The following is a 13,689-nucleotide window of genomic DNA, read 5'->3' on the forward strand; positions in this document are numbered from 1 at the left end:
CAAGCTTCCTATTATGTTATACTCACAAAATTTGAGTACAGCCTTTGTTATCCATAATAAATTTTCTTTTTGTCCTCCATTTGTGAAAATATATATCACTGCCTATGAATACTTTTTTTTTTGAAGAAATTAAAAACAAAGATTGTCATATTTATAAGAACTAATAATAATCCTTAACCATTTTAATGGACAAATGTTAGTGGTTGGAAACCTTAAGATATGTGTGTTCATTTATATTAAGAAGAGTACAAAACATACAAATATTACAAGCAAATGTTTGTACAAGCTCAAACTAAAGATCTGAAAACACGAATCGTAACCCATTTCTTATGGATTACAAAATGTAATTCGTTTAAACTATGAAACACAAACTTACAACTAAGTATTATGACTAATACATGTATGAAAAAGTCTTTTAATTTGTACCAAAAATTGACAGTGGAAAACTACTACTTAGTCAGTCCCCTTCCCCACTTATTTTTGAAACAGCTGACAATGTTCCCATACAAGCGGATATTAGCCCCACAACAATTATAATACCACAAATTGTTATCTGAAATAAAAAATAAATAAAAAAGGACATGTAATTATATTAGTTTCATGTCATAATATTAAAAGAATAATAATTTGAATAAAGATATAATTTTGTACCTCCGAATTTGATAATCTCCCTCTATGTAACTTGAGGAAACATGCACATGGATAAATAAGTGCCTGCCTCGAAACATGACAATATTCTAAATATTTAATATGCTTATATAAATTGCAATAATTAGAAAAGTGAATAGGAAGCTAGAGAACTTACAACTAGTATTGACAAGAAAGAACCAATTAGTGCCATCAAAGAACCTGCAATAAATTTTAGAGATAATCAAACAACAAAAGTATACGATGCTCTTTGTTTAATCATCCTTGTTCTCAAGAATATTGAGATTTGACTAACTTATGTTTTTGTCATGCTAAATGTGGATTTTATACTATGAAATCCTTGCACACAATCCATCTTTTAACTTTTACAATCCTAAACGTTGAAATAAATGTTTGAAATGTGTCAAAGCTTTATTAATTTTAATAATAAGTTTAAAGGATCATCAAGTGGAGAATCAAGTTGACATTAAAAGTTTTCAGCTTTACATACAACTGTTCCTTTTCTTACCCCCACAATATACTTTTTAAGAAAAAACGAAAGTGTCCCTTCAGAAGCTAAAATTAAAAGGAAAAAAGAAAAACAACATATTGGAATTTTTCCATCATATAGGAGAAGAAAAAATAAAAAAAAATCTAATAATTTCGTTTTCAGTTCTATTTTCTTTTTCTAAAGTATTTGTATGAAAAAAAAATTATCAAATAAGCGAAAAACTATTCACAGAAAGGTGATAGTAATAATATTGGTAAATGTGTCAATACTAACCAAAATATGGAATGTAGAGAGCAACAAGTAAGCTTAAAATCACTAAACTTGTTCTGACAAGAACGGACATAGCATGGCATCTTAGTCTAGGAGAGGTGGCTAGTTCCTCTATGCTCAATGCAATCGGCAATAACGTTAAGGCATATTTTGCCAATGGAGTCACAACCTATAAAATACATAAATTCATTAAATATATCATTTAAGAAATAATAAATAAAAGGGCATAAAAACATTTCTTATGTTGAACATAAATAAAAGGAAACTTGTTTGTTCTCTTACCGTTGTCCAAGTTGCAATCTCAGATGCATACAATTCTTTAGGCATGTTTAAGGTAAACTGAGATGAAACTAAGTCACCAAATGTTAAGTAGCCCATTATTCCCACACTCATGTACATGAAACTGCAAAAGCCAAAGCTGAAGAATGGAAGTTAATCAATATAAGTCTGTTTCGAACAACTTTTTTAACAACATTTCTATAAAAAAAGAAGTTTAAATCAACAAAAGTTTTCTATTTCTTTCATTTATTTATTTTTAACTTGTGCATGGATAAATTTTAAGTAATCATAAACGAATTTCATTTCAGTGTTTTTGCAGTGAATTGAGTATATTATTACATCTTACTGAAGATTTCATACTTACCAGACAAATAACACTGATGGGAATTTGGATGGTTCCTTCATAGAAGAGTAGATGTTAGGAAAAACAGCATGGCCAGCAAAGCAAAAACTATAGAGACCAACTGAGACAGGTAAGTTTGCCAAGTCTAGAATTTTTTTTCCTGGTTTATATCCAACAACTTGGTCCATTGTCCCAACCCAAAACAAACAAAGAGCAACGAGTATTGTTGCAAATATTCCTCCAACTGAGCACAGAGGCAACTTTTGTTAGCAAGTTAATTTGAAACAGATTTATAAAATATAACACAGTGGTGCTCAAATACCTGAAATATAAGAAAGTAAGCTTAGATTTCGCAACCAAACTGTTGGTAGAACAATAATTGCTGCTGTGATGGCATAAATTTCTTCAGAATTCAAATCAATCCCACCAAATTTCATCTGGGTGTTAGGATATAGTGAGGAGAGGTTATCACTGACTAGTATTATATACTCAACACAAGAAGCCTACACATAAGAGCTATTCACATGTAAGCATGTATGAGAATATAAATAAAGCAAAAGAATGTGTTTAAAAGCAATTGCAAATTCATATCAAACTCTTGCACTTACAAAAAGTTCCACGTATAGAAATATCTGCATTTAACCAAAGTAAAATATGTCAGTTTTCCTTTCTATGTTCACACAATAATGTTGGTTTGGCTTCACTAAAGTAAGAAACTCATTTTAGAGAGTACGTAAAGTAAGTAATTGATCATTGATGAGAAAATCAATAATCTCTTTTCTCATCAGTGACTAACTATTTACTTGACCCTTTCCCACTTTATAAAGGAGCCTGTTGAAAGCTACAATTTGATGCTTGCATGCAATCCCTATTATACTCACTGCAATCCCCAAGCGACCAACAATTCCAAAAGCAGCTTGGCCAATATCTGGGTAGGTTTTGAGTCCATCATTGCTTTCTAAACATTTTATTAGTAGCATCCCAGTATAACAACACATGAGAGAAAACATTAAAAGTATTGCAAGGCTCAGAAACCCTCCTTCTTTTATTGCATATGGAGTGGTAAGAAGTCCTATTCCACATAGTATATTGGTTCCTTCATAAAATAAAAACAAAGATTCTGTAGGTCAACACAGTGAGGATAACTGTGCCTAAAACTAAACCATAACCTTTTATGTAATGAATTCAGCTTATAAATAACTAAATAAGTGAAAATATTACCTATGTAGAGGACATGATAATGCAACTACAGTTAGTAATTATATAAGAATTTTGGAATGAAGATGATATTCACCATTAATTACTGATTTTGTATATGAACATTGTTCATGTGGCGGTGGCAATTCGTCCACAGAAAATTTTGCACTGCTAAGTGGTTGCAGGCGTGGTACTGATGCAAGACGATTCTCTTGTTTGAATCCACATGTCTCAGAAACAAGGGGTAGAGATAAGGTAGAATCCTCTTGGTGTTCTTGAGATCTCTTGAATGATGTAATGGGAGAATTTCCTCTCCCCACTGAACCAAATCTCTTTAACAAATTAATTCCAGGAGGTGTTGCACTAGTTAACATGTCCATAGATTGTCTGCTCATAATGAACAAAGGAATTTAGTACTTTAATGTTTATAGACAATGATTTTTTTCACTAATTGTAACCTTTTATATTTCTCTCATGTTACTATTGTTCTAAAGTTCATGTCTTATGGGAAACAATTGATTTCTGTATGAGTATGTGTGTAGATCATGCATGAAGGTACATTCCAATGCATATTCAGATTCAAATTCATTCGTCATAAATTATCAAATGTTAGTGATCACATCATTATATAACCACACATGCAAGATGAAACTCTAAGACTAACACTTGTTAATAATAAGAACTTGTTTCTAACATTGTTAAAGAGACCAATGCAAAAGAACTCAAAAGCAGAAGACAAATTATCTAAGAACAGCAAACAGGTAGAATTGAATGTATAACAAAGTGATACAAAGATTCTTCACCACTCAATAATAATAAAAAACACATATATATAATTAACAATCAATGAAGGAGTACCTATAGCTTTGAGGCCAAGAGATCATGGAAACATCGTTGGACAAACTTGGTGAAGGAGGTGAATTATCTGAATCAGTATCATCATCCAAATGTTCAAACACCCTTTGTGCCTGATTTTCTTCATCATCTGTTTGGAAATCATCCTCACGATCAGGACGTAGATCCTCATCTAGCTTAACCTTTCCCCTTTGCATGTTATACCACAACCTATTATTTTCCTGTAATGTGTATCAAAATGAACAAGAGAAAACAAACAAAACTTTATGATTATAATTTTCTCAGAATTGAAATGGAAGGAGATCAACACAAATGTTGAGGTTGCTTTGAACTATGTTAGCGTGACAGTTTTAGTTACACGGAGGTGATAGCTTGTGATGATTATTTGCTTCCAATTTTTATGATCTCTTTTGTTTCATCAACTCTCAAAGAGACTTGTTAAGAATAGAAAATCACACAAGGGACGGTTAAGGATGAGAATTTAACTTCTTTTTTTCTTTTAAAGATTTTTGTGGAGATAAAAATTCAATTGAGAAGAGAATGATAAAAAAAATATAATTTGCATTTATTAATGAACCAGGAGAAAATAACTTTAAAACAATTATGCCTAACTTGTGAAGAAAGTTTTAAGTCGTATACTTTAATGAATTTTATTATTGTTAAGGTAAGACATATTCTTCTTTCTATAATTGAATGAATTTCATTATATATGAAAATATGATTGTTGGAAGGAGATATTTCCTTATTCTTATATATTACCATATACTCTGTTATTGATATGCCCTTTTTGAGAAAATATTTTTCTTTATTTTTATTTACATATAATATTGCCTTTTATCAATATATAATATTGAGTTTATAAAGGTTGTCAAAAGCATTACATATGAAAATATTTTTTTTTTTAGAAAATGAATATGTATTTCTTAATCTAAGTCTAGTCTAAATCCAAATCTTACTTTGAATAAAAATATAAAAATTGAGCATCATATAAGAAAAAAAAAATTATAAACTTATTGTCTTATATTTTGGATTGAAAATTGCGTTAATTTTTTTTAGTGAATTACTCCATAAGTTATAATGAAAAAGAGTCATAAAATATTGTTTTAAAATTTTTAATTAAAATATAGTCATTTCTTTATAAAGATTAAGTTCAGATCACATTATGTAATCTTCCTAATCTTTTAGGGAGTAACTTAGAGGCTTGTAATAAAAATGATAACATATATATAAAAATATGTTGCGAGAATATTTCTCCTTGTTTTTATTGAAATATAATATAGTAATTATTTTATTATCGGGTATCTCATTCAATTTTGTCTCAAATTATCATTATTTATGGGTTATTAAATTCATAAATGCATAAGTTCCATTACATAATGAAATATCTTTGTTGATTTAAGATATCTTCATTTTTTTTTATAATTAAAGCAATTATTAATCAATAATATTGTAGCTATTCTTTTATTGGTATGTTATTTATTTTTTTATGTCAAATTATTATTACATAACATTTTAATAAATGTAATGATTTTGTTATATATGAACTATCTTTCTATATATATTGCTATAAATTTTGTTTTAATTAGAATAATGTTCTTATATAATATTATAATAGTTTTGTTATTCATATCCCTAATGCTATAAATTTATATCTGTTTTATCTCTAATATCTTTGTTTAAATGTGTGAAATAAATAAATAGGGAAGAATTATGGTGGAGGAAAATAAGTTGAAACTTAAGGAAGCATGTTTTGGACGATAAATGATCATGCTGCCAAATTGCATATGATTGAATGATTGTAGGTTTGAGCGCCACAAGCCCCTGCACAGGTAATGTTAAGCGGTGGAAAAGTTGCATTGAGTGTCAGTTAATGTGAAAGGAATAATGTTGAGCAATGAAAATGATGTTGAGCAGTAATTTGACAGAGAGCCCTTTTATGTTATAACTGATGGCGTTCAACGGTGTTGATATGGTGCTAAGCAGTGACGACAGTGACGGCATTGACATGCCAAAATGGGTTATTTAAACATGTTTCTCGCGAGGTATTTGGGATTCCTCCCTCGATTACTCTCCACCTAGGGCAACTAAAAGAGGCCCTTGGAGGTTGTTTAGGGTGTTGGGAAGCTCTCTCTCCTCCTTGGGTCTTTAATCTTCATCTATGGTGTTTTCCCTTTCTTAGGCTTGATGAGGGAGATGAACTACGAATTAGAGGAGTTGATGTGAAGGGGGAGGGGGCACAATTTGAGTATGGAGCAACTGCTAAGAACTTTAGGATAAAGATCACATCTTCTCTTTGGTTTCCATTTCTTCCTTGTCTCTTCAATTTGTAAACCCTAGGTTCTCCATGAATGGAAAGCTAACCCTATATGTTGATATTAAATGTAATAAATTGAATCTTATGTATTTTATGATGTTAATACATATGTTTTTCCATTGCAAAACGTGTATGATGGGTTTTCAAAGAATTATCAAATAAGAATATTCTTCAGATGATACATAGAAAACTTAATAAAAGCTTTTAAAGAATGAAAATAATGAAGCACAATTTTTATACTAGTTTACTCAACATGAGATAAGTCTACATCTCCCTTAAAAACTCTTAAGGGGTACCACTAATTTTTTCAAGATTATACGAGTTTAACTCACTCTCGGTTACAAGTATTATTTACCTAGTCAATCCTAACTAGTTTGGGTATTATAAACCCCTTTTTGGTTCCCCTAGTCAATCATGACTAGTCTAAGTATTATAAACCCCTTTTTGGTTCCCCCAGTCAATCATGACTAGTCTAAGTATTATAAACCACTCTTGGTTCCCCTGATCAATCCTGACTAGTCTGAGTACTATAAACTACTCCTTGTTCTCTTAGTCAATCCTAAATAGTCCGAGTTTATCCACTCTTAGTTGTTGAGTATTATGATCACTCTTAGTTTACAACAAATGTTTGATTACAAGAAGGATAATAACTCTCATTGAGAGAATATGTAATTAAAACAGAATATTCCTGAATTATTGTAATTGCTTTCTTTCTCTCCTTTTGGATGAAAGCACCAAACAATTCAAGCTTAGAGCAAAAATAATATTTTTTGTTCACTCTCTAGTTTTCTCTCTTCTCTTCTTTGAGCATTTGCATTTAGAAGCTATCAGCACAGCAACAAACTTCAGAGTGGATTTTCAACAAAGCTTAATTTTCTTCTCTTTTCTTTTCTTATCTTTTATTCTCTTTTCTTCTCTTTTCTTTTCTTCCCTTTTTATTCTCTTTTCTTTTCTTCTTTTCTTTGAAAGCTTCAGATGTTGGAGGCTTTGAGATGGAGTAGCAATATAAATATGTGACAATAGCTCTTTTCTATTTTTCTCCTCACTCTTGCTTATCACTCTTCTCATTCTCTCTTAATATAGCATGCTTTCTTTCAATCTTTCATATCTTCGTCATTTTTCTTAGGTTGAGGAGCATTAGACAATATAAGCATTGAGATAAAGTAGAGTTGATGATTGATAATTTATCTTGAGCATACTCCCTTTCTTTTTCTCTTATTATATTTCTCCTTTTCTCTCATCTTTTTCAACAACTTCATTCTTTCCCGTTGATCTTATTTGTATAAGATTTATTGAGGGATGACCATTGGATAATAAGTTGCTTTAAGAATGGGCTTCATAGCCTTTTTTTTAAGTAGGTTGATCAACCTCAAGTCTACGTTTTAGGCCAGCAGTGCTTTTTCACGAAGATAGCTTGTACGATCCTTTTGGGTTAGTGGCCTTGAATAGGTGTTCTTGTTTCTTAACGTCTTTTTGTTTTGAGATCTTCGATAAAGCTTGATGTTGTCATTTCTTGGACAGATAAAGAGAACAAATCATGCAAGCACAAAGGCATATTTTCATACAAAATTAAATATTTTACCCGGTCGTGATTGTAGAGTACATTATGTGTTTAGGGCATTCTTGCATATATCAACATCATTTAATTAAAGAATCGTTTGATGGTAAAACATATAGCATGTGTAATCATTAGATGATACACATTAGATGCTCCTTCAAAGTATATAGTGTTTTGGTTGAATTTTTTCGATGGTCGATTGTCCTTCCTTGCTTTACTATCTTTCGATCGTCCAATCATCTCCGAGAACGCAATCCACTCCAATGGGTTATTGATCTACATAAGACACTCCGACGCTCAAGTTAGATATGCTTAATAGAGAGATGTTTATTGTATTAGGATAGATCAAGGTTAGATCAAGCTTATTTTTACCTAGACATTAACCCCACATTTATAGGGCTTATAGCAATCAAGCCTATTAATTAATAATTAATACCGTATATTCAGATTTGATATGGCAATCAAACCATTAATACCTGTTAACTGCCCATAAATGACCCTGAACTCTTGTCGGTATATTTCATATAGTACATAAGTCCCTCAAGCCCAAGCAAGCTCTTTATTGAAAGAAGTGTGCAGGGATTATTATGAGCTTTAAGAGAGGCCGTTAACGTTGTGTTAAGGAGACTATTTTTGATGCGCCTTGAGTCTTCATTCCTTTCTGTATCAAGCGGTGGACTCTAGGAGTTCTCTTTGGAATTGTTCCCTAGACTGAGTAGAAAATGTTAGGAGTTCTCTTTGGAACTTTTTCCTACGTTGAGTAGTAGACGTTAGGAGTTCTCTTTGAAACTTTTTCCTGTGCAAGAAATTTTCACTCCAAAACACATGCGTTTAAACAAAATAAAGTAAACGCTTCAGTATTTTATAATCTATTTTTATAATGAAAAGGCATTGGAACCTGACAAAGCTGAACGTAGGTGGTCCGTGCGGGAAGGGACTGAACCTGTTGTGTAGTAGATGTTATGAGTTCTCTTTGGAACTTTTTTCTAATTTGAGTAGCGACTGATAAGAGTTCTTTTTAGAACTTTTTCCTATGTTGATAGGAGTTCTTTTTAGAACTTTTTCCCATGTTGAGCGGAGGTACTCGACGTTCCATTTGGAACTTTTTTCTAGGCCGAGCGGCGGTTGATGGGAGTTCTTTTTAGAACTTTTTCCTATGTTGATAGGAGTTAATTTTATAACTTTTTCCCTTGTTGAGCGGAGGCTTTAGAAATTCCATTTGAAACTTTTTTCTAGGCCGAGCAGCGGCTGATGTGAGTTCTTTTTAGAACTTTTTCCTATGTTGATAGGAGTTCTTTTTAGAACTTTTTCCCATGTTCAATGGTGACTGATGGGATCCTATTATTTGCACTAACAAGGTTGAACTTTGGTGGTCCAACTGACCAAGCGGTAAAGGATTGAACTTTCCTGTGCAAGATATTTTTGCTCACAAGAATATGCGTTAAATAAAATATTCAATATTTTATTATTATAGTGAGAAGTTATTAGAACCTGACAAGTTGAACGTTGGTGGTCCAACTGACCAAGCGGTAAGGGATTCAACCTTCTTGTGGAGGATATTTTTACTCATAAAAATATGTGTTAAATAAAATATTCAATATTTTATTTTTTATAATGAGAAACCATTAGAACCTGATAAGACGTTGGTGGTCCAATCGACCAAGCGATAAGGGATTGAACCTTCCTATGCAGGATATTTTTACTCCCAAAAATATGCGTTTAAATAAAATATTCAATATTTTATAATCTTCTTTTATAATGAAAAGTCATTTGAACCAGACAAGGTTGAACGTTGGTGGTCCAACTGACTGAGCGGTAAGGGGTTGAACATTTCTGAAAGTTCTCAAAACAAAAGACATGCCTTTAGAATTATTATGAAATCTTTTTGTCTTGTTGCAAAACCTGGTATTGATTCGAAGTACCAATGTCGAGATCGAGCGCGCATCTGGTTCCTCGTGGTTTCATGGAAATGTCGCTCGGCCCCACGGTGGGCGCCAAATGTTTTGGTTGAATTTTTCTGAGGGTCGGTCGTCCTTCCTTGCTCTACTCTATTTCGATCGTTCAATCCTCTTTGAGAATGAAATCCACTCTGATGGATTGTTGACCTGCATAAGACACTCTGACGCTCAAGTCATATATGTTTAATAGAGAGGTGTTTATTTTATTAGGATAAATCAAGGTTAAATCAAGGTTATTTTTACCTGGACATTAACCCCACATTTATAGGGCTTATAGCAATCAAGCCTATTAATTTATCATTAATATTGTATATTCATATTTGATATGGCAATCAAACCATTAATATCTGCTAACTGTCCATAAATGACCATTATCTCTCATCGGTATATTTCATACAGTACATATAGCTTTTAGAAATAATTCATTAGAGATGTTTTCTTTAAAATGCTTTATCTTTTGATTATGCATATGTCATTTTAGTTCAGACGCAAGGATGTTAGGGTACTCTTGTTAGGAGTTTTCTATCATTTAACGCTAGTCTGAGTAGTATTTCTCTTGGCAAGATATTTATCTTTTATCTTTGCTTTCTTCTTAGACATTATATTAATTATACGATTATATATGTTTTTCAATATCATTTAGGGCTTTCGTTTCATAAGATGTTTGCTCGATAAAACGTTAATTTTAGAGAACCTCTTCACTTGTAAGATGTTTTTTGCAACGTGTTGACCTTTTCAGACGTTGTTTGTTACACATAACATATGTTAGATGATTCTTTTAATAATATTTTTTCTTTCATTAGACATTGTTTTATAAAAGCGATATTTCGTTGATTATTATTTGATAAACTTCAAACTTGAGTTGCTAGACATTCTGATTTTGCTTCAACAAAGGATTCAAGAGATTGAAACTTGATGAGTTTCATAGACTCAAAGTTACTAGGGATATGATTTAATTATTTTGACGAGTTGATTTTGACATGAATACAATGCATGAGAATGAAGTGGGTCAACTCTAGTCTTAACAAATTGAAAATACTCTATGTTACATTTCCTTGCACGCCAACTATTTGTTAAAAGTGCAAAAAGAGTTTCATTTGTGTTTTTTGTGAACTTTGTGGTCTACGCTACGACAAGTGTTGCACAGGTCCCTTGGGGAGAACGATATAAATACTTATTAGTTGCTACTCTGCGACCGGTGCATTTGTCGTTGGTTTTGTAGCCAACAAAGAGGCAAAGACACGAACTTGAGTCAAAGTACAGGAATGGTTGGAAGAAAGGAAAACAAAAATGCATAGACTAGCAATAGAAGAGATAACTTGAAGAAGAGGAAATGTGGAACAAGTAAGAAGAAATAAAAGTGATATGCAAAGTGCCGCAAAATTCAATATAAAGGGTTTTCTCAAGCATCATTTCCTCTCATGAGACTCAACCCCTGGCTCTTCATGTCCCTCTAATAACCAATTAAATGATAACATGTCATCAACAAATTCATATCCATTTAATGTAAAGCAATCATTACTCAAAACCTCTCATTAATATAACACAGAAATCAATGGGTCAAGTGACCTTACAACATAGTAAGTTCATAAGACAGAAACCCTAAAAAGGTAACACTAGGTATAGTCATGGTCAAAGATGACCACTTAGAGCCTGACCAAAAGGCCATTAATTTGAATATAAAAGTCATCTTCAACTCAACCAAATGGTTAGTTACTGTCGCACTAAGTTCATTCCACCTGCATAAGTAAGTCGACCAAAAGGCTAGTTGTCATTCTAACGAGTTCATTTATTATACATGTTAAACTTTTGAACTTGGGGTCGTGTATCATACCCAACCCAAGAAAAGACTTTAGTACATTGTTAAAGCTTGACAGATTTTACCCACAATGGACATTCAAGCCATATAGTTGTTGTATCCTATCATTCATTAGATGGTTATTTACCATTACTCCTCATATGCTTAGGCACAACGACCATTTTCTTAGTCTTTAAAGTGCTCAACCAGAAAGTATAACACTGAAAACATTTTCATACTTTCACTTATACTTTAACAAATCTCTAAAATTCTTACTTACTTAAACATCAAAGAATCTTTTATGGATGGATTTTTCCTTGTTTTGACTGATCTGCCTTACAAAGATACTCCTAGGATCTTGCTACGTGTCTTGCATATATAGAATCCAAGCCTCTAAGAACACTAATGAAAATTCTTTGTATTTTTGTTTTAGTTTGAATAATTTATATTAGATGAACTTGAATTTGATGAAAATTGGAAAAGTGATTAATTTTGTTTTACTTCTATAAAAAAAATCTATTATCTATGTTATGTAACCCATCCATGATCATACTCATAATTCCAATTTTAATTATAATAAACATTAATTTGATCTATTTAGTCCTTCCATTAGGTAAATCCAAGAAAACAAAAACATTGAAATTGTGTTATACAAAAATTTAAAAGAGATTTTCAAGATAGAAAAGCATGATAAAATAGCATAGTATAAAATTGACCTAAACATGTTATATTAATATCACAATAACACATTCAGATCAAAAACAACATAAGCAAAAAAAAATGAAAGAATAATGTGCATACCTCCTGTCATTGCAATTTTGTAATCCAAACACAGACAACTTTGTTTTTCTAGACCTTAACTCACTCAAACTCGATGGTGTGTTTTCTGAATAGAGGAGTAGGCTTAGTGATCAAAACTGAGAGTAACACATTTGCTCATATATAGTCTGGCCATCACAGGTTTTAAAATAAATGGGCTTTTCATTTAAACAAAATTAATAACTGCTCCATAACCTCTATGCAGTTTAAAGGATAAAAATAATGGCTTAATGGACCACTTTATGTTCCTTAAAAATAAGAACTGAAAATGCTATAATATTTATTTTATATTTAAAATAATGCTAACATTCTCTCACTTGGTCCATTTATCCAATTATTAACCACAACAAGTGACAGAATATATACGAGTCACGACGATAGGTCCTCTGATAGTGAGTGTTATCTTCCATGTACCACAATATATATTTCTCTCATCACTAGCTCTCAACTTAATGCATAAACCATATGTTTATGCTAGATCAAAAATAAATTATATCTTCTCAAAATAAATGTGCACAAAAACATATAAGAAAAACATCAAACTGAATAAGAGTTTCATTGAAAATAATAAATGTACTGATAATGAAATAACATCACGGAACCAAGTTCCATTTGCACTACATGATCCTTAAAATTCTTTGGTGGCATGCCTTTAGTTAAAGGATCAACAATCATCAACTCAGTGCTTATGTGTTCAATGACCACTTTCTTTTCCTTAACATGTTCTCTAATGGCTAAGTATTTGATGTCAATGTGCTTACTTCGACATCCACTTTTATTGTTCTTAGCCATAAACACCGCAGCAGAGTTGTCACAGTACAACTTTAATGGCCTAGAAATAAAGTCCACAACTCTGAGCCCAGAAAAGAAACTCTTTAACCATACACCATGCGAGGTAGTCTCAAAACAAGAAACGAACTCAGCTTTCATAGTAGAAGTAGCAGATAATGTCTGCTTGGCACTTCTCCAAGATATAGCTCCACCAGCTAACATAAAAATATAACCAGATGTTGATTTTCATGAATCAACGCAGCCATCATAGTTTGAATCGGAGTAGCCAATCACTTCCAAACATTCAGTTCGTCTATATATAAGCATGTAATCTTTTGTCCCTTGAAGATATCTCATTACCTTCTTTGCAGCTTTCTAGTGGTCAACAC

The 13,689-nt window shown here is 31.9% G+C and overlaps 1 protein-coding gene across 1 annotated transcript; it reads right to left on the bottom strand.

Moving 5' to 3' along the window:
- Positions 1-457: 457 nt before the first annotated feature.
- LOC124843799 (Transmembrane amino acid transporter family protein) lies at positions 458-4,279 on the bottom strand. The gene is made up of 11 exons (XM_047320622.2): positions 4,086-4,279; positions 3,325-3,614; positions 2,912-3,126; positions 2,639-2,662; positions 2,353-2,533; positions 2,052-2,274; positions 1,691-1,826; positions 1,412-1,577; positions 806-849; positions 652-714; positions 458-553 (listed from the first exon to the last, which is right to left on the bottom strand). The coding sequence occupies exons 1-11, from the start codon at positions 4,277-4,279 to the stop codon at positions 458-460; spliced, it is 1,632 nt and encodes a 543-aa protein (XP_047176578.2).
- Positions 4,280-13,689: the final 9,410 nt, after the last annotated feature.

This window comes from Vigna umbellata, chromosome 5 (assembly GCF_029865625.1).
Source record: "Vigna umbellata cultivar VRB3 chromosome 5, Vumbellata_1.0, whole genome shotgun sequence".
NCBI classification, from domain to species: domain Eukaryota; kingdom Viridiplantae; phylum Streptophyta; class Magnoliopsida; order Fabales; family Fabaceae; genus Vigna; species Vigna umbellata.

Bases quoted from the DNA above. Each gene is read 5' to 3' on its own strand.
- LOC124843799 (XM_047320622.2), bottom strand. From the start codon at position 4,279: ATGCAAAGGGGAAAGGTTAAGCTAGATGAGGATCTACGTCCTGATCGT. The intron at 3,127-3,324 runs GTGAATATCATC...TATTTTATGAAG, and splicing joins TACAAAATCAGTAATTAATG to GAACCAATATACTATGTGGA. The intron at 1,578-1,690 runs GTAAGAGAACAA...TGTATTTTATAG, and splicing joins AGATTGCAACTTGGACAACG to GTTGTGACTCCATTGGCAAA.